Consider the following 26,747-nt stretch of genomic DNA (forward strand, 5'->3'; position numbering starts at 1 on the left):
CCTGAAAGAAGTAATGATAAACGTAAAAGTAGCAGTAACAGTATAGAAGTATTGTTTAGACAAAAACTATTCATTCATTCAAAATGTAACCCAAGCCAAAGCGTAAAATGGTTAACATCAACTCAACGTAAACAATGAAAATTAAAGAAGCTTGACACCAATTTAACAATTATATAGTTAGATTATAATCCATTATTTGATAAGGTTGGGCTTATTGTAATTGCTTCATACGGTTGTGTAGCTTTATCCATAATATAAATATATTTTATTTGTCGATAACATTTTGCATTAAAAATGGTAATCTGTAAACTTATAAATTACTTTATATATCAAATAAATGTATCCAAGTAAAAAGTAAATATTTCCCTGTGAAATGTAGCAGAGTAAATGTAAAGTATAAATATAAAAGTAGTAAATATATCGTACAAAAAAGTTCCTACAGTAGAGAAAAAGTACCTAAATTCGTAGTACAATAGTTACGTAAATGTTGTTGACTTCACAAGAATGTTTATTTATATTTTTCTACAGTAGCATATGTAGAGTACTGCCCGTGGATTGTCAAAGAACAAAAAAAGTTCAAATTATTTTTCATGTGTGAAATTCATTAGTTATTAAGAGGCACCTCCTTTCAGAATTATTCCAAAAATCAGAATTAGTTGTCAGATAAGTGTCTTTATTTACATTTAACCTCGTACTGAAATCCCCTAGCTTTTATCTCTCAATTTTAACCTCAAGACCTATAAAATCAAGAAGACAAAGTATAAACAAGTTAAAATGCTTCAGATGAAAATATGTCCAGCACATACCATTGTTATCATACCATGGTTTATCGGGAATATCAGAGATCAAGGTCATGTCATGTAAAACACTTCAATTCATTTTTTGTATACATTTCAAAAATATGATTTTGACAATACAGTACAAAATCATGAATCTCTATCCAACACACAATAACTCATTAGTGCCTACACTGGACAATAGGATACACATTTAGAGGGACAAGTACTACAACCATTATTTCAGTTTGACAGAGATCTTGTTGGGGAGTAGCAATGGCTTGACTTAAACCTACTTTTCAAGTATCTATAGAACACTCTGATAAACAGAACAAGCTAAAACAACCACAGAAGGGGATGGTGGAAGACATTTGCAGACACTGCCTTAAAGGAAGAACACTTGATCCTTTTTTATTTATATTGTAGGTTGTAAGAAATGTGACACTAGAGTACACATGTCCGAGGATAGAACACTGACAAACCAATGAAGAGACCCACAGAACCATTCATTGCATTAGTGCAGCTCATCTTCTGCCAACGAGGTGTAATTTGCATTTTTGTGTGTTTGTGCAACAACATTGTCCCCAATGTCAAAAGTTAAAACCATCACCAACTTAAAATCCCCAAAGTGAATATTTCTCAGAAAAGGACATGTAACACTTTTTTCCAATCCCCGCCACAGGCTTCTTGTTAAGGCATGTGAGAAGTCACTGAAGGTTATGCCAGATGTGCTGTCAACTTAGCGTCCCATGGTTGGCATGGTAACAGCTGGGCTTGTCACAGTGGCGTCTTCAGCCTTCCACTGCGATGTCACAGTCTTGATCTGAGTGTAGAACTGGATGCCCTGGTGGTAAAGAAACAGAGTATGTGTATTTTATTGAGTATTTTAATGATCCCACACATGAGAGACTGCTTTTGTTATTTACCTGCTTGCCGTAGAAATTGGTGTCGCCTCTGAATGAGCCTCTGGAGCCAGTGAAGGAGAACATGGGCAGGGGTACAGGGATGGGCACATTTACGCCAATCTGTAAAAAACGCATACACATATTAATAACCAAGGCAGAGCATTTCATCGTTTTTAACTGTGACAATAAACACTATGAATTATTCTGGATGCTGGCGCCTGTGCACCCAAGAACGCATGGTAAACAACACACAATACGTTTTTAAGTACAGGTGGAGTGGGTTAGAGACAGACACACTGATATGTCTGCTGCAGCTTTTGCTGTATAACAGGAGGAGTGTGCTCGTCAATAGCCATCAAGCCCACCAATTTAGAAGTGTAAAAACATTTTTGGTTCATTGTGAAACCTTGGCAGTACAAATTACACTATGGTGGGCCCTTCACGGTCTAGGTTAATAATGGGAGAACTGGGGCCGTGGCGCAACTGGCTGGGGCACCTGCACCGTATGCCGGCGACCCGGGCTCGATTCCCGACCCGTGGTCCTTTCCGGATCTCACCCCGACTCTCTCTCCCACTTTCCCCACTTTTTGCCCCCAAAACATATCTTTAAAAAAACATCTTTAAAATAAATAATGGGAGAACTGCATTGGGCTGATTACAGACTGACGTTTCCCTTCATTGTTGTATGACAAAAAACTAGAGTAGAAACAGAGACAATATATTTTAGTTTAAAATGTGTATTTATGTTAAAGCATAGGATAAATGTAATCCTTCTAAAAACATTAGGCAAATGCTTATATGTACATTTAAAGTCTCTGCCTGATGTAGTTCATCCTTATTTAAATAGTCCCCATCACCAATGTCCTTCATAATAAGCCTTTAATGGAAGAGCTGGGCTGGACTGCAGGTAAAAACTCTTTAGATGTACATATTTGCATAATGTTTTGAAATGGACTTTAAAAATGGTGAGACTATTCTTTAAAAATGGCACAATCAATGTGTGAAACTTGTTTAGACACATTGGGTGTCACAAGGATGATCTGTGAGAAAAATCTGAATTGGGTGTTTCACCTTCATGACTTCTTTATCACACTTTATTTTAAGCCATCAACATGATCCAATAAATATTCACACTACATAAAAACTACTCTATGTCTGTTTCCTGTTTTTAAAACAGAATACCACCCACACAAAACTGTTAACTCACAAAGGTGACTCACTGAGGACTGAAAAAAACCCAGGAAAGGTGACCGACTTAAAAAAAAATCTAGTGGTCTGTTAAGAGCTTGAATCAATCTCTTATGTCCTTTTATACATCAGGCATCTCTCACCTGGCCAACGTCCACCTCGTGTGTGTATTTGCGTGCTGTGGCTCCGTTGGTGGTGAAGATGGCTGTGCCGTTGCCGTAGGGGTTACTGTTGATTAAAGAAATCGCCTCATCAAGACTGTCAGCCTCCAGGACGACGAGCACCGGTCCAAAGATCTCCTCTGTGTAGCACTTCATGGCCGGCTGGAAGGAACAGCAGAATGATTTCAACAGAGTTTCCTCCGGCATCTAAAATCATCTGCCACAACAACTCCTGACGGCGTCTTTAACAGTATGTAATGTGCTAGTGTGTTCAAACTTTAAGATGATTTATCAACACATAAAGAGCAGGAACAAGTGCATTTTACACTAAGATCTTTAGGCTACCGAAAAAAAACAGTTTTACATTTTTTTTATTTCCCAAAACATATAAAGCGTGTGTTTTATCATATTATTTAACATTACAACAGAAATAAAGGCAGCCATGTTGCATGCTTTGCCAAATCTCACCGAAACACCGCTCAGGATGGTGGGTCCCACAAAGTTTCCATTTTCGTATCCCTTGACGTTGGCATTCCTCCCATCCAGCAACAGCTTGGCACCCTCATCCACCCCGCTCTGGATCAAAGACTCCACCCTGGTTTTGGCTTCAGGAGAGATCAGGGGACCCACATCTGCTCCAGGCTGATCACCTTCAGGACACAAAAAAAATAGTGCAGTATCATGTTACAACATGAATGCCTTTAGACTTGCGTATCAAAATAAAAATAGTATCAATTAAAAAAAAATGTTGCGTTCACACAGTTTCCAATTAAGTTACCTGCGTTCACTCGCAGGGATTTGGAGCGCTCCACCAGCTCTGGGAGCCATTCGCGGGACTTTCCTACAAAGATGGCGGTGGAGAGAGCCATACAGCGCTGGCCAGCTGCTCCGAACGCAGCCCCCACCAGCTGGTTGATGGTGTTCTCTTTGTTGGCATCGGGCATCACCACACCATGGTTCTTGGCACCCTGAAATGAGAAATGTAGGACATGGAAGAATTTATCTTCATACACTGAGTGCTAAGCACATATGTAACAAACTACAGTTATTGACAGCTAAGAACAAAGCTGTTGTCTTGTTAACAGACTGGTTATTATGTTGCTCCATATATCCTGTCTTAAACAACAGGAACTGTGTTATATATGGGTTATCATGAAACACAACATGAGAGGATTGAGTGTACCATGTTGGACTGCACTCTCTTGCCGTTCTTGGATCCCCGCTCGTAGATGTGCTCTCCGGCCGGGTTGGAGCCGACAAAGCTGATGGCTTTGATGGCCGGGTGGTCACAGATGAAGTTCACCGCTACACAAAGATACAAACTGATGCTGTAAATCCACTCCTCTCGAGCTTTGCTGCACCCGTAAGGCACAAAATGAGAGCAGAAAGGTCTTGATACAGGGATTTAAATCCCCAAACACTCGGGAATTACTTACCAACATAAGCTGCACATAATGTGGAAATTTCTACATATTGCCAGGGGGTATATGATTAGATTGAATAACACACATATCTCAGAATCTCACCTGCGTGCTGGCCGTGGATGATGTTGAGTGCACCATCTGGTGCTCCAGCGTCAAGGAGCAGTTTTGCCAGGAGCATGGTGCAGCCTGGGACGCGTTCAGAGGGCTTCATCAGGTAGGTGTTGCCACAGACCATGCCGATGGGGAACATCCACAGAGGAATCATAGCGGGGAAGTTAAACGGTGCAATGCCGGCACACACTCCGATCGGCAGGCGGTAGGTGTAGGTATCCATGTCTTTGGTGATGGAGGGTAACGTCTCGCCCAGCATGAGGGAGGTAATGCTGCAGGCATGCTCAACAACCTCTGGGAGGAGGAAATGAGGAGAGAGGATGAAGTAAACAAATAAAATGTGTAGAGATATACAGATATGAACTACACAAATAACAAACAGGGGTTTGTTTTAGGCGTGCAACAATTAAAACAGTGTGCATGGAGGGGTGTAAAAATGGGTGAAAAGTATCATTTGTAATATTTTCTCCCTCACCTTTTCTCAATAAAATGTTTATTGATAAACAGATACACTAATTGATCCATCTTTGAAAATTGAAATAGCAACCCTAGTTTGTTATCACTATATCATTGAAATATATAGGAAAATTAATTGATTGCTATTTTCTACATCACACCTATTATTACACAGTAATTACACTGTTATAACAAAACCAAAGTCTACATGGCCTCTTATGAATAGAAATTGTTAATTGATATTTTTTCCTTCGAGTGAACTGTAACAGAACTTGTGAAAATTTTGAACCCTATTGTTTCCCAGTATTGTAGAAAAAAAAAAATCTAATGCTGGCAGCACATGCATCTGTAGCCTGTTTTTCAGCTGATACATTTTAAGTTACCATGCCAGATTAACTCTGGCATCTCAAAGCTGGGAGCTATACCAAGTACGAGAAATACTTTGGCAGCTCCGTGTTGTAATAACAAATACATATCTTCTTTATGTGCGAGTGAGCGTGGCTCTTTTAATTTATCAACAGGATTCTTGTTGATGCAGGTCTGCCAAAGTGAACTAGTGCACCTGAATGAGGAGAACTGCATACAATATCTTAATATAGCATGCAACTAACAGCAGTTCCTGCAAAGGCAGTCACACTGTAACATCAGGACTTAACAATGCGGTGCTGCAGGGAAAATGTTTCCTTAGCCATTGTTTTGTTATAATTGGACATTGTGAAATCCTCTTGAAAAGCAGTGTAAGCTTCTAAGCGTCAATATGGTCAAAATGGAACCCTTGCGCCATTATTAATTTAAAAGTCAAAGTTGCTTTGGCAGGAAGTGTCTGGTTACACCCAAATAATTGACACCCTGCAGCCACTTAGTATCAGACTTTCATCCAGGCGATGGTATACAGGGATGCCAAAGATACAGACTTTTCATCAGGAGACACAGATACTATAGACAACAGTTTCAACAGTGGAATTGGATCCCCGTTATATATTCACCGCAGGCACTCTAATCTAATCAGGATATCAAAACCCAATAGCACACTGGGAAGTCTGCGCGTTACTTACGGAGTCCTCTATATACATCTCCCTCTGCATCGGCCAGGGTTTTGCCCTGCTCCAAGGTGATCAATTTAGCCAGTTCTTTCTGAAATATTAAAGGAAAACAGGTTACTTCAGTTCAAATCATCAGAAAAGAAGAAAAGGAAACAAAAAAACAACTCCTTGCTCCCCAAGTTGTACTCTTAAAATTGAAATGCAAGAGTGATGCATTTATTATGTATTTAAGGCCGTCCTGGAAGTCAACACTGTAAGGGCTCTCAACTAAACGCAATGGGATTTTTCCATTGGATTTTGGAATAATGCAGAAAATAAGAGCTGGGGCCAAGAAACATTTATGATACTTACACGTTTTGTTCAGCAGGATAAACTCCACCTATAAACACCACTTATGTAACTTGAAGCGTAAATGCAGTTGCCCGAAGTAAAAAGGTAACGTTAGGCTGTTAACAAACACATGAAGGTTGAGTAACTTTACACCACCTTGGCTAAGCTAAAGGCAAACTCATGTTCTGCAAGATGGCATTTAGTAGCGTGATTTAGGCACTTGTTAGAAACTGTCGTTTTAAGAAACGTAAATGCTTCAGGCGTTCACTAATTGGGTATTTACTGACGTATTTTATTGCGTAGAACAAAGGATTTAAGCACAGACCTTATTTTGGCAATATAACAAAAACGAATAAAAACAAACGACTGACAGACGAAGAGAGCCCGGAAGAAATACAATTCTAACTAATTTCCAGGTTTAGGACTTCTTCCTGCACAAGTTTTTGGTTAAAAAGAAGATGGGATAAATGTTCTTACAATGTTATCCTTGATGAGCTGCTGGTAGCGCAGGAAGATCTGCTGCCTGCTGAGGATGGAGGTATCGGACCAGGACCGGTAGGCTCTGGAGCATGAGTCCACAGCTGCCAGCATCTCCTCCTGGGTGGCTTTGGGAACGCGTCCAACCACCTCATTAGTGGCCTATGGAGCAGGAGACAGTCCGTAAAAACAACTTGACAAGCAGGGAAAGTCAATAATTGGTTTTACATAAATCAATAAATATTAATTTACAGGTTTGATTTTTTTTGTGATGAAAGTAGATTGCATGCCATAATCATCCATCACTGCCTTGCTAGAGGCTTATACTTGTCAAGCTAAACTACAGCAGCTGGGCTTTTGGAGGATGTAAACTAGACTGTGTTTTCCTAGAAACTGGCAAGGCCTATTTCCTCTCCCCTATTGTAGAACTTTCCAGCAGAGGAAACTATTGCTTTATATATATATATATATATATATATTTATTAGTGATAGGAAGAGTTATGTTTATATTTATACTGTAATCAAACCATGTTCATAAGTTACTACTACAGAGATGCCCTAGTTTTTTGCAACCATTTTCTAGGAGAGATCATGTTACTGCAGCCTCGTAACAGGTTGGATATAGTTCATCTATGAATACTTACAGGGTTGTGAATGTCGAGCCATTCAGAGGTTTTGGACTCAATGAACTTTCCGTCAATGAGCAGCTTGGTGGTGGGCTAGAGGATCAGAGAGCATATGGTTAAATCCCATCCTGTCTGCTTACATCACTACTCAGTTCATTAAGAGCATCTGTAGATCACTACAGCATAAAGAGACGTTCTGAAGTGTTAGATCTCTACGTTTCCTACGCACAGAGTTGGGTGAATAGTTCATTTCAATGTTATAATATGTGTGATTCCTTCATGATACGTTTCTGAGCTTAAGTTACACAAGCGGTTCAAAATCACATAATAGACACACTAATTTCAAAGCATGTTTTGAGTAGTGTACACACACAAAATAAAAACATTAAGGGAACTTAAAATAAACCAGAATCCATACTACTACTTTATCATAGAATGAGGACATAGATAATGAACAAGCAGTGTCTTCATGGACTCCAGCCTAGTTTTTATTTGACAATGAATATGCAACGCTACTAGTAGCTTCAAAAACATGTTGAAATACCCCTCTAAGGATTAATGCCTCAACTTAATCCTTAAGCGAACATGTAAATGTAGTTTTTTTTCTTCTTAAAGGGGCACTATTATGCTCATTTTTAGATCTCTTAATAGTATGTTGTGCCTCTACTATAAACTGTTTTCATGCTTTAATGTTAAAAAAGGTATTTATTTTTCTCATACTGCCTGAGCTGCAGCACCTCTATTCACCCTCTGTCTGAAACCAGAGCCCAATCTGCTCTGATTGGGTGGCTTGGCAGCTGCGTTGATTGGTCAAACCGCTTAAGGATGTCCCGCCCCTTAGCCTATCACGTACAATGTGTTGGAGCACCAGCCAATAGAAGTGCGGGTTTTACAAATTAATGTCATTATGTTACGGAAGTAAACAAAGGGAAGTGTTTCAGGCAGTGCAGGGGTGCAAGAGAGAAACTCCTTTTTGCTGAACTTTTGGATTTTAGCCTTTGGAGACCATTGACATGCACAAAAAGCTATATAACAGGAAAGGAAAACCCCCCAAAAAGCACAATAGGGCATCTCATAATTTTTCTGATTTTCTATAGAAAAACACCCAAGAGAATGTTTTGTTAAATGTATAGTTTCCAGTCAAAAAACATTTAAAATATTCAGACATCCTGAAGAGCCAGACTGACAAATGGACTGGAACAGTAAAATCACCCAATATTAGTAAATGACTTGAGATGTTGGTTTTACAATCCAGTTTTTCCCTGACGATAGTCTTGAAGGTTATTGTACACGCTATGCAAACATTTATAAAAAAAAAAAACCAGTTTACTTATTTAAATGACAATATAAGTCTACTTTAAGTTAACCGCCGCATGCAGGAAACAAAACATTCTGTCATTCATTCATTTATTGCTAAATCAAGTTACGAAATCTGTTGAGGGTTGACTTACCACTGAGGAGGAGTAACACATGCGACCCAGCTGGAGGGGCACCTGCAACAATTAAAACAAGGACTGTTAATTAACTTAATTCTGTATTTAACTCATTGATAAAGTTATGATAACTTAAATGCTTGCAAATGAGCAGTAGACTGTGCAACGTGCATGTGTGAAACGACTTTGTTAGCTAGCAGTCCACATTGTTAGCTATTTTGAGTTGCATAAGCGTCCAAGAAAAGCAAATGTTTTGTACAACATGAGCATGAATATGATTTACCTTCTTGTTCATAAGGGTGCGGAGGAGAATAGCCGCCATTATGGAGTGTTTTTGGTCTCTTTTTCTTCTCCGAAGCCCTTCAAACGACCCAAAAGACACAGGAGTGCAAAGACAACTTTAGCTAGCCGGATTGTTGCAGAGGACAGGGTGGCGGAATACAATGCTGCGTTTCATACGATCTACATAACACTACCAGGGCTGAAGCACTTGACTAGCACCAGTGCACATGTTGTGTTGATCTGTGGAACCGACGCGTAGCAGTCATTCGTTGTTGCCGTTCGGTGTGGGCGGGACATACTTGATTTAAAAACCAATCAGTGCGTGCAATTCACCAACCGCCCTACATTACAAAAAGCTGATTGGCTGTTTCCATAAACACGGTTTGGAGTCGTCTCTGATACTTAAAGATCACTTTAAGCATTTAAAAACATTATTCTGAAACTCTGGGGTCAGACATCTGACCTAGTTTTCTTACTTTTAAAAAAAAATTATATATTTTTGACTACACAAAATTCGCTATAATGTGTGAAAGAAACACTTAATAACACCTAGTGGCAGGTAACAGTTTCCATGGTAACATGCTTACAGGCAACATGGAGTTACTTCAGTGGAGTTGTCAAGATGTTGCAAGATGGATTGAGTCTTTAGGATTCCCACAATACAAAGTAGGTAACCAACTCACCTGACTAATCAAATATCACATTGACTGTTGCAGGAGCCCCCCAGCTTCCAATGTAATATTTCCCTTTACCAAGATGTAAATAACCTCATTATACATTTCTGTTGCAGGCATGTTTCACAGAGAACCTCATCACTGGAAGAAAGCTCATTTATGTAAATTGCATCTACTTGCCACGACTTGGCATTACAGATTTTAAAGACATGAAGGTAGAACACAGAAACTACTATTTTATTTTATTTTAAGCTTCAGAAGGGCTTGATTGGTACATTGCTATTGGAGACTTGTTTACATATCAAAGTGTCAATGTTCAAGGCAGGTTAAACAGGCTGTGGGGCACCAAGATAATGATGGCACTGTAAAAACAATTCTCTAATTTGCTGGTGCTGAAACAATTTGTCTAAATTGATTCAAAGCCTAACTCTTAAATTAAAAATATCAAGCATTTGCCAACCCTCAATCCAGCAACTTGTGGCATGGCCTTTAATTAAGAAGAAAAACAATAACAATGTAAACTAATAGTTGAAATAATTGTTAGTTGCCAACTCAAATGTATTCAAATATCTCTCCAATTAGCTAAGTGGACTGTAGACATTGCATCTGGTGTCAGGTCCATGCCAACTCACTTGCACATCCCATTTGGACCTTTAACACTCTTTCTTTAAACAATGTGACATCCAATTAAAGTTGTGTGATGTAACCCAGCATCCTGCCAGCAGCGTTAAAGCTACTGTTTTTCTCATCTTTCTCTGAGGTCAGAGCTAAATTGACTTAAAACATGTTTATATTCAGCTATCAAACCAAAAAAGACTAAAACAACTGGTCTCTCTGGGTGAGTTTGAACTGATAATGAATTAGCTCCAGTAAATGATTGTAACCTCTTTTTGTTGAGATTGTCATCCTTTTATGCATTTGTTTCTGGGAGCTGACCTTTTAACCTGTCTTCCCATGAAGCCATGATCTTGCTGAAATATCCTCGAAAGACTAGATACTCGACTCTCAGTGGGAATACTTCATTAAATACGGGTGAAAACACACTTTATCAGAGAACTCTACCCTGCTGTGTGCCCTGCAGATCATCTGTGCTGGTGTTCGCGAGCTGCTGGGGATCACAGAAACCCCATGGAGTCGCAGCGTCGCTGACCCTCAAAGGGACAACATGGGCTTGTTCTTGGAAAAAAAGAGCAGGACAGGTGAACGGGCGGACAATCTCACATACCAGCAGTTCCTGGATGACATGCGTCAGTGAGAGAGAAAGACATGAATCACATTTCAGTAAAGGAGTACAGAAAAAACCAAGACATGTCAGTGTCACTTCATTCCACCAACTGTCAGCTCCTGATGACTCCGATTGAGACACTCGCAGGCCTTGACATTAACACTTCCCACCAGCAAAAATGCTTGTATGCTGTTGCGGCTGGTGAAGAAACTGTTATTGTGCTAGTATTATGTTTATGTGGAAAAATGAGTGAAATGCTTTTTTTCCGAGATGAAATATTAGTGACATTAAACGATAAACTGTTTAAATCAAAAAGTTAAAACAATGATGATAGAAAAGACTTTTGCCAAATATATATATTTTTTTACTGTTTTATCAAGTGATTTGTCATGGGAAAAAACAATCATTAAATGTTTTTAACCTCCGAAGTATAGAGGATTTGTGCTTCATTTTTTTTCAATATATCAATTTGATTTAATATCTTTTACAAAGAAATTCAATTAAATAGGATTTTGAGAACCTGGGATGGATATTTTCTTACCTTTTCCTGATATTTTACAGATTAATTGAGAAAATCAATTGATCACAAATGAAAATGTTAGTTATTTGCCGCCCTATTAAACAGCTAGCCATCCCAGTTCTGGATAACCATGCTGAAACCACTATTCCAATTGATCTCAAGTAAATGTCTTGTTACTGGATGGAGCTATTGATCTGGAGAAGAAATCCTCTGGGTAATTCTGGGGATGACAACAGACACCTATTTCACAGCGCCAGGAGGCCCCAGAAGAAGTATCGGTCATTGTTCTTGGGAATAAAAAAATCCCCACTGTGAGTCCAAGAATTCTCCAATGCCTCTGTACTGTAACACGCTATATGTACTATATACTGTCTACTTTGCCAACTTGCACAAAAGGCCACGGGATCACTGCATCAGATAGTGATGGGTCCAGTGCCAAGCAGACCCACAGGGAGCAGGGCTTTTACTTTCAGCCAACTCAACACTTTACTGCCAATAATCTATGTAATACATGCAGGCCTATTCAGATATGTGCTATATATCCAGCTGCACCAAAGGTTTTACCTAAAGGATGGTTTTCTAATAACAATGTTGTTTAAGCCTTGTTATTGCCCGACTCATATGTTTAATCTCCTCTATCTCCAAATCTGATAAACATGTCCGTGCCTACTTTTTTTAAATTATAGAATGTTACTCCGTTTTGTGCAGTATAGTCCAATCTACATGAATAAATGATGATGCCTGCCTGTGAGATAGGCTGGGAGGCACTGCATCTGTCTATGCACACAAATGGTCTCTGTGCAGCTCGGTGCGCGATGATTACCATTCCGAGCACAGCACCTCTGGTCAGAAATGGAGCCAGGTCGGTGGTTGACAGTAGTCCGGGGGCAGGAGGTGGAGGAGCAGGGGGGCAGCAACCTTTCACTCAATCTGGATTAACTCGCACTGAGCCCTGCGTTGCCAGCAAAAGCCAGTGAAAGCGATACGAACATCTGGCTGGATTCAGCACAGCACCAGTCACTCACACACACAGCGCTGTAGATATTAAAGCAGCCTGTCGCTACAAAGGCGTTTTCTCTACTTGGAGGTGCACACAGGCGGATGCGCAGTAGACGCGGATCCCGCACAGCTGCAGCCTCACAGCCACACCGGGACCCCTCTGGGCTGCGTTTTCCATTTTTTTTTTTTTTTTTACCAAAGGGGGGAAGCTGAGTAACATATCTCTGATGTGAGCAGATCGGAGAAGAGTCGTCCTTTAACATGCTGGCCATGGATTTCTTGAAGGGCATCGCTGGTTTCGCAGGCCGTCACATGTTATAGGAGCCAAGACGCGTGTTTTCGGGACACCTGAATTATCTCCACGGACGGTCCCATTTTTGGCAAGCCGCTATCAGAAATGCTCCCAGAGGAAATCAGCTCCAACCCACCCTCCCCTGACTTGGCTTGATGTTTCATCTGCAAGGTAAATTCTATCATGTATAGGCTGCGATTGGAGTGAGGCAACTCTTTTGGGGGGGACTGTATTTCCAAGAGGCGCAATATTGACTTGAAGTAGTTCTCTCAGGACCAATATGCAAGGCTTCAGATGGTTTCTTGTGACAGGGGTTGTGGCTCCACCAGCCCAGGACCTGCACCGCAAGGTCAAAAAAATCCCCTCAATAGCTTCTCATCGCCATTTCATATCAATTTTATTTTTAGTATCCACTTGGCTGCATTCTCTGCTGCTTTTTCCCTCCCTACAGGTGAAAGTGAGAATCATGCATAATGTTGCCATTATCCAGTCCGCTCTGAATACGTGCAGGATAAGATGTTTCTTTGTGTTGTTGTGTGTTTTATCAGCACCATGGATCCACTAATGTGCTTGCTGTGGTTAAACTGATGCACACCAGTCATTAAGGTGTGATGAAGACTAAATTAGCCTAAGTAACAAAATTGATAATGACTGTGTGGGCAGGGGGGGACGTGTTGCCAGGTGACTGATGAAGACAGGTGGAAATGTGATCATGGTGATTTTCATAAAAGGGGTGAGGTAAACCTGATGGTCTTGTCCTGTGTCGAGTGTTAGTTATCACATATCTCATTATTCATGAGTGCCTCAGGCACCATTGCAACTGCTACACCACTAAAAACCAGGCCCACGCCTCATTTTGCTGCTTCTATTTGCTTTTACAGCTAATTTAATGCACTGAGTGATATAGCTCCTGTGCTGTGTACCTATCACTGATAGCAGAGAAGTGATATGTGGTTCCTCAGCAGCACCGAGGCTGTTCTGCAGACTGGCTCTACATTCATTGACCCCAATTTTTACTCTACTCCAGAAAAGCATTTGTCTTTGCTAAAGACTTGCTTTCATTAGGATTTGAAACTTAGTTGAGATTAATTGACATTCACACAATTTCATTTAATCTACATGTTGTGTATGAGTTGCTTTTGATTGCACAACACAATAAGTAGAGGAAAGGGAAGATTATGCATTATTTAACCATTGTGTTGCTTTGTGAGCTAGAAGACAGGATTCCCAGCGTCTTTATAAGAGCAAAAATGATTAAATGGATTTTGATCATATATTTAATTTTGCCTTTCCTTATCTTCCCATATTAAGTCTGTAACATTAAAAGACCCCTTGGGCATTTTTTTCTCCTAAGAGATGTAAAGATGTTACACTTCCTGTACCTTAAACTGCACTTGAAATTATAGATTTGACAGTCTACATGCGTTCAGGCCATACTGTAGAGAATATTCACTTGAGGAGGCCATATTGATATTCTGAGGTGGTGTTCGGCATCGTTCTTTCCGGAAGAAAATCCCAGGTCATAAGCCCCTCACATCAGGGCATGTCACAACGGTGAAAGAATTTAGATCCAGAGTCAGTGATCAGCATTTCAATTTGGCCTGTTCAGTCTCCTGCTTTGATAGAAGAAAGCAACTCAAATATGTTTTTTCTGCTGTTATTTGTCTTCTGGCGCTCCTGTCATGGGATATCCAGCATATCAAGGCATCACTGAATTTTCTGTGTGAAGGAAAACACTTGGAATTGCAAGGGGGAGTTTTAAATTTGATGAACAGCACTTCTATTGATGCAGTGGGGTCTGCTTAGTATGCTGTACCCCTGGCACACACAACAACAACACACACACACACACACACACACACACACACACACACACACACACACACACACACACACACACACACACACACACACACACACACACACACACACACACACACACACACACACACACACAAGCACATGCAAGCTGGTCTGACTAAAACATAATTTCACATCAGAGAGCTACATCAAGTCATTTAGTTTTTATTACGCACAACACTGGGAAACATTGTCTCCAATGCAAAATTAGCTGAGTGCACAACCTGCTTTTTATCCGACACCACAGGGTCATTGAGTGTACAATGAGTCTACTCCAGCCTTCAAACAGCACCCCAATTACCAAGGACTTTTTTCCTGTATATTATAAAGTGATCTGAAAATGTGCCACTTATTTCATCGCACCCAAAATTGACGTTTTCTGTGTTGCCATGGCATCAAGGCTGTCACCCAAGAGCTATCGCATTCTAACATTGGCAGGCGGTAAAGGAAAAGGGTGTCACAGGCACATACACTCATTCACAAACACACATGTGTTAGCCAGACTCGCCATAACGGCATCAGTGTTTGGTCAGGATGTTTGGACACGAGCGTTTACCCGACAAAACTGAATTTCTAGCAGCTCAGTCCGAATATGATCCCCTTTAGCAGCTGCAGCAGCTCCATTTGGGCTCATAAAGCAAGCACGCTGAGGACCCAATTCACTGCTTTGTCGATACCATTTTACCATCATGTTGCAGCATCAGTTTACCTCCTTGACACAACAGAGCTTTTTTCTGGCACCAGCAGACGTCCGGCAGCTTCTCAGAGAGTAACCCAGGTGAGCCTTGCTGAGTCGTTGCCATGTGCCACGATGTTGGCTTGCATGGAGGCATAGCAGGCAGACTCCATCTCATTAACTTCCCCTCGCAGGCCTGCTTCCCCTGATTCCCTGCCCGGACGTAGATTGCAGAGTCTTTCTCACATGAGCTACACCATAAGTTAGACCATCTGAAAACATATCCCCCATTACCTCACCAAACGATTGGCATGCAGTGTGCTGCATAAGGCTTTTCTTGGAGAATGCTGCCCCAGGGAGACCATGGATATCCTTTCCTACAGTACACTGCTACTGCTGCTGCTGGTGCTGCTACGCATGAATGTCTGTCTCCATTGCTGGGGGTTGTTGTGTAGTGAGCTACCTCTATAAGGCACAAATCCACCCACCGGTGTGCGAGTGTGGGTGTGAGCTGTCAGTCTGTTCTGTCCTCTGAGAGAGAAAAGACCTGCTCAGAGGTAGTAAACGGACATTTGATAGACTATGAAGGAGACTATGGTTAATGCATCAGTAGATTATCTGTTTTCTTGTTTATTTGTGGCCCTCCCATGTCACCTCACTATAATGAACAGCCCAACCTGGAAGATAATGATTTTCTGGCGGGGGGAGTGACAGTAAAAGATTGTGTGATTGATGAACACATTGATTGATTTTCTTCTTATTTGTTCATGTACCTGATGAGTGCAACCTGTTATGCAAATCTCTGTGGAACAACCATAATTAAATGCAAATCAGGGGGACAGTGACAGACATTTGCCTGCCCCTTCTCAGCAGTGAGGGGGCTGTCCCTTTTGTCCTCACCGAAGGAATTTTGTAGGGATTACCATTGCAACCATTCTCTTCACGTTTGGCTGAGTTTTCAGCAGCAGGAAGGAAAAAAGCACCCATCTCCACAGAGTGAATCAATATCACGTCTTCAACGCTATTCGAGTCTGGAAGTAGCAGGTCCGCTCCACCTCATTGCACATCCAGAGGCCATGCCATTCACAGTCAGAGCAGAAGTTGGTTGGCACACCAACATGAGATAACTTGTGTACATCTCAGCTTCTATATTCTCTCCTGTGATACGTACACACACATAGAGTAAATATTGCACTTTGCATCACATCTTGACACTCGACATCTCTGAGAAGTCTTAAAGGGTTTTGACAACATTTAGTATTGTCTCCACAGTCCATTTCCCAGCAGCTCTGATCTCGGCACCACTGCACCCCTGTTTACAATCCCCAAAAAGGGGCTCTTGTGTGACTTGGTAAAGTTGTCCCCTGAAAAAACGGCCAAGGGACATTAATTTATTGCTGCTCAATCAGCACATTTCCTGAAAAGGTCACATCCAGCGCTTTCCCTTCAATGATATCTCTCCTCCCTTTGCTATTATGGGCCATCGTAACTCGACCTCTTTCCTGCCTCCTTGTTGAAAGCTGTGATACATTTTATCCAGCTGTCAAAACTGTTTTAGGCGGATGCCACCATGGCTTACGTTAAAAACATGGCCCCACATGGCCAGCATGTCAATCCCATCCCGTGTGATGTTTTCTCTGCTCCATGATATTTTCCCGCACACTCTGACTGTCAAGGTTAATACGCTGCCAGTTGTGTGTCACAGCTCCGGTGCAACAGAGGCTTTTGAAGCATGAAGGTGCTCAGTTGGCAAGCTCTTTGCTGAGGCCAGATTTGTATGCACTCTCTCCAAGACCCTGCGTCAACTATGGAGACATTACCAGCGGACCACAGAAAGCCATAATCATAAATTAGCCATTCTCTTCTGTATTTAAAGGTTAGGCTTTGGATTTTTAGTACAGTTGTGCGATTGGATCCCTTGTTCCCTGTGTTTGATAGGATTGGTGTTCCTTTCTGTGTGCTGTAACAGGACCCCCAGAGGGCTGAATATTGCATGTTCTACCAAAATGACACTAAATTTCAGTTCCTAAAATAATCACGGATAATGTCACTGTCGTTCTGGTACACGATCGGGGGGCACCTGCGGAGCTGTTAACTAATCTCCACTGTCTTAGGTTTATGACATGCTATATCCCTGACAAGGTCTCAGGAATCATCAAATGGATCCCCCATCTCAGTTGTGTCATAAGTAAGAGTAGCAGCAGAGAGAGCAGAGAGAAAATCGATATCAAGGCATAGCACATACTCGCTGAGGCACTGGGCCCAATCATCCCTTCCTATTGGTGATACGATCCTGGGAGATTTCCGTCTAATTCTGACGAGGCTCTGGACTGCCAGTCTAGACTTTCATCCTTCTATACACTGACATAAAAGGACTGCCATTATCACATCAAAAGCGAGTAGGGGCTCGCATATAGAGCTGTCACAAAAAATCACACAACATTTCTGGGGATGTTTCACTCTCTAGTCTGCAGGTGACTAATTAGTGTCATGTCTAATTGCACGGCGTTTATTGTTTGTTCAAGCATCAACTCTCTTAGCTCACTGCTGAGAATTTGGAGAAAAAGTCAGAAATCTTTGCTGTGAGCAATAAGTGTGCTTCAAATCTAGCGGAGCTCCTGATTTAAAGGGGGAGCTCTTATTGCATGTGTGATTATCCAGCTACAGAAATCACAGTTTGATGAATATGATATCACTAACAATTGCAGATTTCATGTTTGCATTTTTAAACTACTAAAAGAGTAAAAGGCACTTCTCTTTCTCTCTTTTTGCTTGGATGTTTTTTAGGTGTATTAACCTGACTGAAGCCAAATGGAGTCTCTCCTGGTTTACCTGATAGTCCTCGGTGTGGCCGTGAAGGCCCACAAAGTCCAGGTCTGCCCTAAACGCTGTGTCTGCCAGGTGCTCAACCCTAACTTGGCGACTTTGTGCGACAAAAAGGGTCTCCTGTTTGTGCCCCCGAACATCGACAGGCACACGGTGGAGATGCGTCTCGGGGATAACTTTGTAACCAGCGTCAAACGCAAAGACTTTGCCAACATGACAAAGCTGGTGGACTTGACCCTGTCTCGAAACACTATTGGCTCCATCGCACCCCTTGCTTTCAAAGACCTGGAGAACCTGCGAGCCCTTCACCTCGATAGCAACCGTCTATCCCGCATCATCAACGACACCTTCAGCGGCATGTCCAAGCTGCACCACCTCAACCTCAACAACAACCAGCTCACCCACATACACATTGGGGCCTTCAATGATCTGACAGCGCTGGAAGAGCTGGACTTATCCTACAACAATTTGGAAAGTGCACCATGGGTGGCAATTCAGAGGATGTCCAATCTCCATACACTCAATTTGGATCACAACATGCTGAGTTACATCCCAGAGGGCACCTTCTCCGGGCTGCAGAAGCTCAAGAGGCTGGATGTGACTTCCAACAAGCTCCAGAAGCTTCCACCTGACCCTATTTTCCAAAGAGCTGGAGTCCTGGCCACCTCTGGGATTATGGGGCCCACATCATTCGCGCTGAGCTTTGGAGGAAACCCGCTGAGGTGTAACTGTGAGCTGCTCTGGCTGCGGAGGTTGCGGAGGGAGGATGATCTGGAGACCTGTGCCTCACCGCAACACCTCGCCGGGCGCTATTTCTGGACTGTCTCAGAGGAAGAGTTTCTGTGTGAGCCTCCTCTCATCACCAGGCACTCTCAGGTATGACCTCCAACTTGAGCCGTGCAGTGTATGACACAACACTAACTAAAGTTACAGTCTCTGAACCAGACATTAGACTCTGCCTCAGTTAATCCTAGATGGAACTTTCTTTGACTGTCACACCAAATAATAGCTTTGGGAACCAGACGAGTCTCACAAGACCTGTGGGTCTCATCTGGGTAGCTCAGCTAACTGAATAATGTCAAATATATTGGACTTACTTAAAAAATGTAATCAAACCTTGGCCTGTGAAAGAGTTCTTAGAGAACTCTTTCTGTAGAATTTTTCAGTTACCATTTTAATAAAGCTCTTTGCAGGTGTATGCTGGATCTGCACTGAGCTCTTATTACACAGGGAAAGCTTACAGTGATTTAGTCATTGATTCATGCATCCAAACAAAATTATCTGATCAAATCCTTGCCAAATAAGTAAAGCTCTTCTCATTTACATTCAGTAGACTTATTTTGCATAATTGCAGAGGAAATTGTGTTTACTTAGACTCCATCACATACACTGCAATGTACGGTCACATTGATTATCTTGCCTTCATAAGCATGATAATTCAATATCATGACAATGATCAATTAGTGATTATATTTATAGGGAATAAAGCTATTAGACACAACATCATCAATAAAAGCATTTACAATAATATCTAAGCCAAAGCTACAGCACATATGTTAGTTTTTGTCCAAATAATTTTCAACTGTGTCTCTGTGTTTAACATAGTCCTCCCACTAACCGCCTTTCCTGCCTCAGGAGCTGCAAGCGTTGGAGGGTCAGAGTGTGACAATGCGCTGTAAGGCCAGGGGGGATCCCGACCCCATTATCCACTGGATCGCTCCTGATGGACGCCTGATGTCCAATTCCTCAAGGGCCGCGGTCCACTCAGACGGCACGTTGGACATCCTCATCAGCACCGTCAAGGACTCTGGTCTGTTTGCACCCCGAGGGATGTGCCTGTGTTGTTGACTGAACAAAATTAGTTGTTTGCTCATGTTCGCAGAAGGCTATAGGACTGAAGTATTTGTCGACATCAGGCGATAAAGTTCAGAGTGTTGGATTAAAGTCAAAGCGGTATAAAACAAATTACTTCATCACCTTGTTTGCTATAAGCTATCCTTTTACCAAAATGTACTTTGCACACATTTTGTAATATTAGGTTAAATCATCAAATATTTAAAAATGCCAACTTTTGGGGTTTATTGGGAGTTAGATAAGAACATTGATACTCATCTCATTAAATAATAACTTTATATATGAAGTTTAAGTATAGCCAGCAGCCACTAAACTTTGATCATTTTAGACAGAAGGAAAGAGCGAACCGTAAGCAACTTCATAGTGATAGAAAACTTTAGTTATTCCACCATTTGTTGCTTTTACAATACAGTTTTTGTAAAAGGTCCCCTATTATGCAAAATGCACTTTTTGATGTCTTTATACATAAATATGTGTCCCCGGTGTGTAAGGAGAATCATAAAGTGTCAGAAAATACAACCCTCTCTCTTTGCCTCCTTACCCACATCTCTAAAAATGGGGGTACAAACGAGCTGATCCAGATTTGCTTCGGTTATGACGTCACAACAACATGTGGGCTGGCTTTACATTGAACTCCTGGCAACGTATAGTCGGCAATATACAGTCGCAAGCTCAATCCCCTCCGCAGCACCTCTGTGTGTCTCTGTGCAGAATGTCTGCAGGAGGGACTTAGAGTTGTTGTATATATAATGCATATAATGTCACTGTTCTAGTGGTAAACACTGAGAACTGTTTCAGAAATAATGCTGGATGTGGTTTTGAACATAATATGGGGTTTAATCACGGCAGCATTCAGCTGATTATCTTCGTTAGAAACTTCTCTCTTCAGACAGAGAGCTGCAAAGGGGCGTGGCCAGCTTCAGCTCAGCTCATATTTAAAGCAAACAGTCACAGAATCTGCACTTCAGGAACAGGGCTGAAATAGAGGGGTATGAGGCATGGTACAATGGGTGATCTGTTTGGTATTTTGAGCAAAACACTTAACAGACGAGTTTTGTATAGATATTGCCCTACAATATATTATTTAAATATAGCATAATAGGAGACCTTTAAGGTTAAATAAGAGGGATATAACATGTTGATTAGTGAGCCTTAGTGAAGCTTGTAGACTCCTGTTGAAATTAGCAATGCTAGCTTTTCTGCTTCGCTTAAAGTCTTTTTGCTAAACTAAGCTAAATGGCTGCTGGCTCCAGATTTAAGATCGTATGGACAAATATGAGACATATGCTGACCTCTGGTTTTCAGCATTATATCCACAGATAGCAAAACTGTATCAATCCTATTATCTAACTCTCGACAGGATGACCAACAAGTGTATTTATATGAAGCCACTGAATTCCTACATTTCTTTATGCTAAGAAATAAATATACTGTATATACTTTTTCAGGGCACTACTGTAGTATGTTCCAATTAATATCAAGAAGGATGATAATCAATTTAGTTTTGTTCTAGGTTCCTTCACCTGCGTCGCCTCCAACCCGGCAGGCGAAGCCCAGCAGACGGTGGATCTTGTCATTGCCAAACTCCCTTATATCACAAACAAGACAGTCGCAGAGCAGGAACCCGACCCCGGGTCATCAGATATCGCCACAGTGACAAAAACAGGGGCAGATGCTGGAGGTTTGCCTCTGGGAAACGCAAAGACGAGCCAGGAGAAGAAAGTAGTGATCGCTGAGGCCACGTCCACCTCGGCAATGGTCAAGTTTAACTTCCAGAGGAGTATTCCTGGAATACGCATGTTCCAGATCCAGTATAATGGCACCTATGATGATTCACTGGTTTACAGGTAAATAGTTATTTCTGGCTTGTGGGTTAAACAAGGTTAAAGCTAGTTAAAGTTGAAATATGGGCCAAACAACACAATTTAATCCAGTAAACAAATATTAAATCGTTATCTGAATGTATGCCAATGCACTGAAGCTTGAATCAAAACATTAAGAAGTCCTTGACACCTGTTTTACCTTTAAAGTCTTCTTTGATTGCTTAAATCCGTCTAGATGTTTAGTCATTAGGAACTGGACTTGGATTTCGGCATTATTATTTTATGGTGGTTATTAATCCCATCAGGAAGACAGACTAAATGCACTGTGTCTTACTCTTTATTCTTTCACTCATAATCCCCCCTTGCAAGAGTGTATAATTTACTTTGTGCAAAACCTTGATAATGCTTAATCAACAAAATAAAACAGAACGTCAGCACTAAGCTGCGTACTGATAGAAGGATGAAAGAGTAGTCAGCCAGTGTTTCACAAAAAGCATCAGAGGCTTTCTCACATGCCCATCTGACAAACTGGCGTACACAGCACTCTTTCATCTCTGGCCTCTTTCACTCCATGTTCAGTGCTTATCACTGATGTTACAGGATCGTCGCACAGGACCCTTTTTTCCACAGAAACTTGCTCAAGTACACATATGGTTTTTGGCAGTGGCTTATGAATTCAGGAGACATTAGGAAGTTGGCTCTGTAATCCAGATGTTGATTGCAAAAGGAAGCCTCCTGCTTCCCCGGTGACAGAAAGCAACCTTTTATCAGTAAAGACGCTAGAGAAAATCAAATGCCACAAAAGATTATGCCTAGACAGATGTTCAATAACCCCTGGGAGATAAATGATTGTCATGTCATTTTATCCCTTCGACACAATAAACTGGATAATCTGATTTGCTTCTGTCTCTTTTCATTTAACCCTCCCTAATCTATGTCATAACTCAGAAAGCTTTTGTTTTTACTTTTACAGAATGATACCCCCGACCAGTAAGAGCATCATGGTTAACAACCTTGCGGCGGGAACACACTATGACCTGTGTGTGCTGGCCATTTACGATGACCAGGTGACCGCGCTGACGGCCACCAGGGTGATCGGTTGTATCCACTTCACCACAGAGCCGCAGTACCTGAGATGCCACTTCATGCAGTCCCAGTTTCTTGGCGGCACCATTGTGGTTATCATTGGAGGGATAATTGTGGCCTCAGTGCTCGCTTTTATCATCTTCCTCATTGTGCGCTACAGGGTGTGTAACCAAGGAGATGCAGATAAGGTCAGTTTGGCTGTGTTTTGTTCTTTTTGTGTTCATTGTTTCTGTGGATATTGAATCAGGAAAATTGCTTTAACTTTTTCTATCTTCTGTTACTTGTCTCCGGTCATGTCAGGCTCTAGAGATGGGGGATATTCGCTCACTGAGCAGTGATGGACAGCTGCAGGGCTGTGGCGTTCCTAAGTCCCTCTCCAAGCAGGTCCTGCGTCCCGAGAAGAACGACAAGGAGTGCCTCCGGATTTCCCTGCCACCTCCGGAGCCAGCCAAGCAGAAACAACCCGTCGTTGTAGCCTCCACCAAAACCTCTGTCCCAGACTGCACTGTCTCCAATTCTGCTGTAAGTCACAGCTGGCACCCGGCCTCCCCAGGCGCTCCCAGGCCAAAGCGTTCAACTGCTCCACCGAAACCCTCAGAGGCTCGCCGGGCTGAAGCTCATGCAGATGTAGAGCTTGATAACATGAACCGGAATAACTCATCAGAGGTTAAAATGAACACCGCCGTCGCACTGACTTTTCCTGGCCAGCCCACCAAATGGACTGCCGCCCCCAGGGGTCCGCGGCCCCAGCCAGCACCTCGACATTACATGACTGTACCCGCAGGGGGCGTGAGGGTGAACCGCAGGCACTCCCTGAACGCAGACTCATATGTGGAGCGCTGCTATGTGGCTTACCCCAAACCCGGGGCCAGTCTGCGCTCCAAGAGAAGTCTCTCGATGAGCGTGGAGCTGCCGCAGCTGGAGAGCTCAACAAACATTCACCGGGCCAGGGACAAGCTCTCCAGGTCTGAGTGGCTTCTGGAGAGCACTTTATGATTTGGAGTTTATCACCTGCGTTCCCTCGTTTTCTTGGATTGGATTTGTGGCCCGTGGTGGAACAGACAAGGGATTTAATGCCTCATTTTGAGCTTTTGTGCTCTCTATTGACGGACCTGTAAGCTTCTCTCATATATATGAGGGCAAAGCAGGCACACAGGGTTATTGGTAAAAAATATGTTTTCTACCTTATAACCTATCAAAGTCGTCGTTGTAACGGCATTTGGAAGGCACAACAATGTATAAAACAACTTCATGTACAAAAAATGTTAAGTTGTGTGAGATGCTGTATATCTCAGTACAACCATAAGTGTTCATGTGGTAGTGAATGCAGTAACCTGGACATACTGTATTATAACAAAGAGAGAAACACGCAGGGGGTTTACTATACTCAGTGTCATTGCCTGTTACTTAAAGTGATACAATCTCTGTAGACTTTGAACATGATTCTTGTCTCCAGCTCTACAGACGGACGGCGACTTGTCTTAATTACCTTGGCGGTGGTTTGGAGAGATTATGAATGTGCTTTACATCCCAGAGGTGTTGGAAGAGAATGTAGTAGACAGACAGAGCTCCCATCTTTCCATCCCCGACACCCCCAAACACAGCACAATGCAGTAATTTTGTGGCACAAGTTCGACTCAGCCTGATACTGCCCTCCGGTTTGAATCGATACATTTTTATCACATAATTACATAAAGACTCCACTCTGATAGGATTCCTGTCATGACTGATTTGAGCGACAATTGCACCAACACCAACAGCATGACAGGTAAGGATAGTGATCTGATGTTACCTGAGGATGAGATTCAGAGGAATGGTTCCATATTTTTTACTTACTGGCGTTATCGTGTCACGCAGATGACAACCATTGTAAATTAACTTGTCGATGTAAGAGAAATGATAATCACAAGTATGGGAGGACGTCAGCTCTTGATTTTGCTGTTGTTTCTGTTTGATGTTTACCAGTATAAATAAAACAGTGATAAAAGGGACACACTCAGACTTATCTCCTTTTCAGCTTTGTGAATCTTCCCAACTGTTTTCACATCATAATTAGAGAGCAGCCCCCCCAAACACAAAACATGCATCCCTTAGTTTAGTAAGCCTTGCCAGCCAAAGCGGTAATGACTTTGGAGTTTCAGTTGTCTTGCAGCAGTGTAATTCCCCTCTCTCTGCGTGTTGTGGACCTCTGACAGATCCCTGCCCTCAGCCCTTGTGTTTGTTCAAAGCGAGGGGGGAAGCAGAAGATGAAAAGAGGCCATGCTAGTCACCGGGGATGCACGCTGCTTGCATGCGCTTCTCCCTGCTCGTCTGACAGCGCCTCGCTGAGCACTCGGACGGCAGCCGCTGCAGAAACCTGCTGCAGGGAGGTTAAACACAACCTCCGCAGTGGGAACCCTTGCACGACTAATTCTACAGTTACAGTAATGTCTCCCTGACAGCATGACTGACATGATATGCATTATTTGCTGGAATACAAGCTCTGGTTCCTTGTGTACTTCGGTGGTTGGATGCTGCCTGATTGATTTTTCTATACATGCACTGTTGTGCCTCTCTCAGCATGGAGTCTCGAGGGACACAGCATTGGGTTGAAAATACAGCATGGTGCAGGGAAAAGCTGCCAGGATGATCTGCATACTATATCTAAGGAACATATTAATTGCCGTCACCAAAAGAAGCAGGTGTGATTGCTTTTACTCAGGATTCTCTTGCTCATTGTGGGTGATTAAAATGCAGAGGAGCTTGCCCTGAACCTTAGTTCAGTCTTTGGCAAAAGCCAGAGGTGTGTGTTAATAATAGATGCATTTCTGAGGGAGAGAAACAGAGAGCGAGGGGAGGAGAGGAGGCGAAGCAGAGAGGAGTAGAAGGAAGGTTTTGTGAAACAAATACGGCGAAGGAGGAGGAGGGTGGGAGGCAGAGAGGCAGGGGTGAAGATGAAGGAATAGAGAGGTGCAGAGAAGAAAAGGAGGCAGCTCAGAGACGGAGAATGAGAGAAGAGAGGGAGGTGAGAGAGAATGTAGAACGAAACAGTGCAAGGGGATGGAGGAAAGAGCATCCTTTGTAAGTTAGACCGTCAGCCTCTGGCTTTTCTATATTCAGTGCACCTTCACAAAAGGGGTGAGAGGAGAGGAAATGGGGGCAGCGGCAGGTCGAGTGTGAGGTGACAGACCTCGTAAGGGGGGGAGAGAGCCCTGTGGCCACATCTGAACCATACGCTCCCCCCTCAACACACTGCACAAGCTTGACCTGCTTCTTTCCATTCCCCTATATAATGTGTATCCTGGCCTTTGTGTCCTCTTCTTCCTCACATTGCACCACAATCTGACACCACCCCTCATCTCCTCTCCAGTCTTCTGTCTTGCATCATGCTGACTCACTCAAGATCCTGAGCAACCCTCGCCCCCCCACCCTGCACTGGCCCACTTGAGAGCTGAAGCTGCCAATCTTTCCGAGTCTCACCTGGCTTCTTCATACACACCGGCCAATCCTCTATCATCACTCTGGCCTGATTTGATATGCTGCTCCAATGCCACCGGGGGTCCGAGTGAGGAATTTTGATTATCCACCCACCCCCTCTTCGCCCCCATCTCCCTTTTCTCAATAGTAGCCTCAATGTTCTGCTGATTAAATCCATTTTATGCTGTCACTGCTAATGAGCTTTTCAATCCTTTGTGTGACTTTCACTCGCTTCTGACAGGAC

The 26,747-nt window shown here is 42.4% G+C and overlaps 2 protein-coding genes and 1 long non-coding RNA gene across 3 annotated transcripts; 2 read left to right on the forward strand and 1 right to left on the reverse strand.

Moving 5' to 3' along the window:
* Positions 1-652: 652 nt before the first annotated feature.
* On the reverse strand, positions 653-9,427 carry LOC134877101 (methylmalonate-semialdehyde/malonate-semialdehyde dehydrogenase [acylating], mitochondrial-like). The gene is made up of 12 exons (XM_063902476.1): positions 9,214-9,427; positions 8,949-8,990; positions 7,516-7,590; positions 6,872-7,033; positions 6,077-6,155; positions 4,557-4,859; positions 4,214-4,335; positions 3,809-3,998; positions 3,499-3,680; positions 3,013-3,192; positions 1,703-1,801; positions 653-1,620 (listed from the first exon to the last, which is right to left on the reverse strand). Exons 1-12 carry the CDS (start codon positions 9,250-9,252, stop codon positions 1,516-1,518), a joined length of 1,578 nt encoding a protein of 525 aa, XP_063758546.1. The 5' UTR covers positions 9,253-9,427; the 3' UTR covers positions 653-1,515.
* On the forward strand, positions 8,961-11,539 carry LOC134877102 (uncharacterized). Its single transcript, XR_010167528.1, has 3 exons — positions 8,961-9,878; positions 10,003-10,101; positions 10,968-11,539. It is a non-coding gene; the product is annotated as an uncharacterized LOC134877102 (long non-coding RNA).
* Positions 11,540-12,550: 1,011 nt separating this feature from the next.
* On the forward strand, positions 12,551-25,002 carry lrfn5b (leucine rich repeat and fibronectin type III domain containing 5b). The gene is made up of 6 exons (XM_063902270.1): positions 12,551-13,093; positions 18,246-19,160; positions 19,920-20,094; positions 21,652-21,985; positions 22,935-23,235; positions 23,348-25,002. Exons 2-6 carry the CDS (start codon positions 18,270-18,272, stop codon positions 24,041-24,043), a joined length of 2,397 nt encoding a protein of 798 aa, XP_063758340.1. The 5' UTR covers positions 12,551-13,093; positions 18,246-18,269; the 3' UTR covers positions 24,044-25,002.
* The last annotated feature ends 1,745 nt before the right edge of the window (positions 25,003-26,747 follow it).

The sequence above is a fragment of the Eleginops maclovinus genome, chromosome 15 (assembly GCF_036324505.1).
Source record: "Eleginops maclovinus isolate JMC-PN-2008 ecotype Puerto Natales chromosome 15, JC_Emac_rtc_rv5, whole genome shotgun sequence".
NCBI lineage: Eukaryota > Metazoa > Chordata > Actinopteri > Perciformes > Eleginopidae > Eleginops > Eleginops maclovinus.

Excerpts from the sequence above, each read along its gene's own strand:
- LOC134877101 (XM_063902476.1), bottom strand. The coding sequence starts at position 9,252 with ATGGCGGCTATTCTCCTCCGCACCCTTATGAACAAGAAG. Across the intron at positions 7,034-7,515 it reads GGCTCGACATTCACAACCCT|GCCACTAATGAGGTGGTTGG; the intron begins GTAAGTATTCAT and ends CCTGCTCCATAG. Across the intron at positions 3,193-3,498 it reads CCATCCTGAGCGGTGTTTCG|CCGGCCATGAAGTGCTACAC; the intron begins GTGAGATTTGGC and ends TGTTCCTTCCAG.
- lrfn5b (XM_063902270.1), top strand. The coding sequence starts at position 18,270 with ATGGAGTCTCTCCTGGTTTACCTGATAGTCCTCGGTGTGGCCGTGAAG. Across the intron at positions 19,161-19,919 it reads TCATCACCAGGCACTCTCAG|GAGCTGCAAGCGTTGGAGGG; the intron begins GTATGACCTCCA and ends TTCCTGCCTCAG. Across the intron at positions 23,236-23,347 it reads ACCAAGGAGATGCAGATAAG|GCTCTAGAGATGGGGGATAT; the intron begins GTCAGTTTGGCT and ends CGGTCATGTCAG.